General features: G+C 35.4%; 1 protein-coding gene across 1 annotated transcript; it reads right to left on the bottom strand.

Annotated features, from left to right (window-relative positions):
- Positions 1-635: 635 nt before the first annotated feature.
- On the bottom strand, positions 636-1586 carry LOC131998628 (olfactory receptor 4K2). Its single transcript, XM_059371119.1, has one exon. It carries the CDS (start codon positions 1584-1586, stop codon positions 636-638), a length of 951 nt encoding a protein of 316 aa, XP_059227102.1.
- Between the last annotated feature and the right edge of the window lie 1266 nt (positions 1587-2852).

The raw sequence follows: 2852 nt of genomic DNA, 5'->3' as shown, positions 1-2852 counted from the left end.
TTGCTCACTATGGGTCATGTACTATGTGACCAGACATGTTTTGCCTTTCTTCTTATGTATCTACAAGACTCATGGTCAATGTTAATCTACTCCAGCTTCTTTGTTGATTGTTACTCACTTTCTAATAAATATGAGACTAACGATTTGTTCAGGTCAACAGTTACAGTGCTAAGCATGGAGCCCAATATGGTGCTCTATCTCATTACCCTGAGATCATGACCTGAACAGAAATCAAGAGTTGGATGCTTAACTGCTTAAATGACTGAGCCACCAACGTGTCTCTCAGTGACAAGTTGTATATAAATGTTATTATCTTCTAGTTCCCCTTTAATCTGTACTTCCTCTTCATACTTTTTGTTCATCTTTTCCAGTGAATAGATAATGAGTATTGAATCTCCTACCTGGAACAAGGACTCTTGGCACTTCTGGAAGAAATTGTTTCTGTCAATTTGCTTTTCTGAAATCTAACATGTATTTCAAACATATGCAAGTAGTTTTAATATTTACAATTTGATTGCAATTTAATCGAATTATAATTTGATGAGAACTCCAGAAATAAAAGCCTAGTCACAATGCTGTGTACACAAAACTGTGACATACAATGCCCAGGAAGTTAAAACTAGTAGAATTTAAGACTAAAAATAATGCAAAGGAGTCGTCTTCTTAGGATTTAGAAGCCTATTTTTCAGTTTCCTCATAGCTGTCTTCACTTCTTGATTCCTTAAGGTATAGATTATTGGGTTCAGAATGGGAGTAAAGATGGTGTAAAACACAGACAGGATCTTATCTACAAGGAAACTGTTTAGTGGCCACATATAAATGAAGATGCATGGCCCAAAGAACATGAAGACAACAATAAAATGAGCTGTGCAGGTAGAAAGGGCCTTAGAAGATCCTTTTGAAGAATGATGCTTGATAGTAACCAGGATCATAACATAAGAATTGAATAAAAGAATAAAGCAGGATAAGGCAATTATGCCACTAGTTGAGATCATGAAGAGGCCCAGAACATAAGTATCCACACAAGCCAGCTGGAACACTACAGGAAGGTCACAGAAAAAGCTGTCTACTTCATTGGGACCACAGAACGGTAATGTGAGAGCAAATATGACCTGGCTCATTGAATGCATGACTCCCACAACCCAGGAAGCCACCACAAGTGCAGTACACACCCAGGGATTTATGACTGAAGCATAGCGGAGAGGCTTGCATATTGCAATATACCTATCAAGGGACATGGCCATAAGTAAAATTATTTCAGTACCAGTAAAAAGGTGTAGAAAAAATATCTGGGTGATGCAGCCATCAAAGGAAATGGTTTTGTGTCCAGTGAGGTAGTCTGTAATCATCTTAGGAGTGGCAAAGGAAGCAAGTGACATATCAATGATGGAAAGGTTGGTAAGCAGGAAATACATAGGAGAATGTAGGTGAGAGTCAGCTATAACCGTGATGACTATGAGGCTGTTACCAACCATTGTTGCTACATAAAACAGTGAAAACACCATGAAGAAAAACAGCTGAAGTTCCCGGGACTTAAAGAGTCCCAGCAAGACAAATTCAGAAATAGATTTATTGGCCACATCCATTATCCTGATTGATAGCTGAAAACCTATATCAAAGTAAAAAAAGAGAAAATATGATTCTATTTAAGCAAAAGGTACAGGGCTCCACTTTCATAGACTTTGGTTCCTCTATGAAAACTCATCTTTACTATTCTTTCCATTTTCATTGGTATGTTGGTTTGAAAGATAATTATAGAATATTAGAGATCATGGTGAAATACCACTGAAGTCATAGGGATTGAAAATAACACTTTCTTTTTTGGTATTAAATAGCAATCAAACTGAGATTATATCATCCAGAAGGTATCTACTTATCTACATATTTGTCCATCTATTCATCTATATAATATTAAAGGTAATAGCTAAGTAAGCGCTTGCTCTGGGATGACAATGTGTTAAATACACACACACACACACACACACACACACACACACACACAATTGAGTCTTTTAGAATTCATCCCTAAGAATATCCTTACTGAAAGAACATATAAAAATTGTATCCCATGTAAGTGCCATAGAAAGATTTCAATGAACAGTTGCAGAGCGCTTGTAAATTTCCAGAGATTTTTAACATATCCACAGATAAAGAATCTCATTGAACTGATCAGAAACAGAGAAAATAAGTAAAAATCCAATGTAAGAAGACTGCTTTATTACCAAGTTTAGTACTATATAGTTATATAGCCAGTTATATAGTCTGTTTTTCTTACAAATATTTGTAATTCTATGATTTAAAATTTTACCTTTGTCTCCTTAAAGACTATATCACAACATTTCTATGGGAAAGAGCTCAAAGATTAAGTTCTTTAGTTTCTCCCCTGTTTCAGTTCTCCTTTTATATCTGCCAACATATGTAAACTGTTTTATTTATCTCAGCTCCAAGGAAAAGGGTTAGGAGATTGGAAGTAAGAAAGGCAGAGATTTAAAATCTTTCAGTAGAAATTATTTGTGAAACACTTAAGCTTACCAGCTGTGCAGTAGAATCAGGGCTTTAGGTTATTCTGTATTAAGTAGGATCTGATAGAGAGCATATAGGTAATTTTAAATATAAATAAATGACCTAGTTGAATCATTAGTTGTTTAGCAGCTCTAGAAAAAATGTTGTAGGAACTTGGGGATTGACCAAAAAAACATCTTGCAATGGGATTCATTAAATAGGAAAGATGGTGTTATTTGGTTTACAACAGGAATATATGTCAAGAGTCTTATGGGAGTTTACAATGATGATTTTCACCTGGACCAGAGAGATTCAGAGATTGGAAGTTGAAATAACCCATCATTTAAGAG

This window comes from Mustela nigripes, chromosome 13 (genome assembly GCF_022355385.1).
Source record: "Mustela nigripes isolate SB6536 chromosome 13, MUSNIG.SB6536, whole genome shotgun sequence".
Classification (NCBI taxonomy): Eukaryota; Metazoa; Chordata; class Mammalia; order Carnivora; family Mustelidae; genus Mustela; species Mustela nigripes.
Note: the sequence above shows the minus strand (reverse complement) of the source record. Positions and strands in the feature narration are given on the sequence as shown.

Excerpts from the sequence above, each read along its gene's own strand:
- LOC131998628 (XM_059371119.1), bottom strand. The coding sequence starts at position 1,586 with ATGGATGTGGCCAATAAATCTATTTCTGAATTTGTCTTGCTGGGACTC.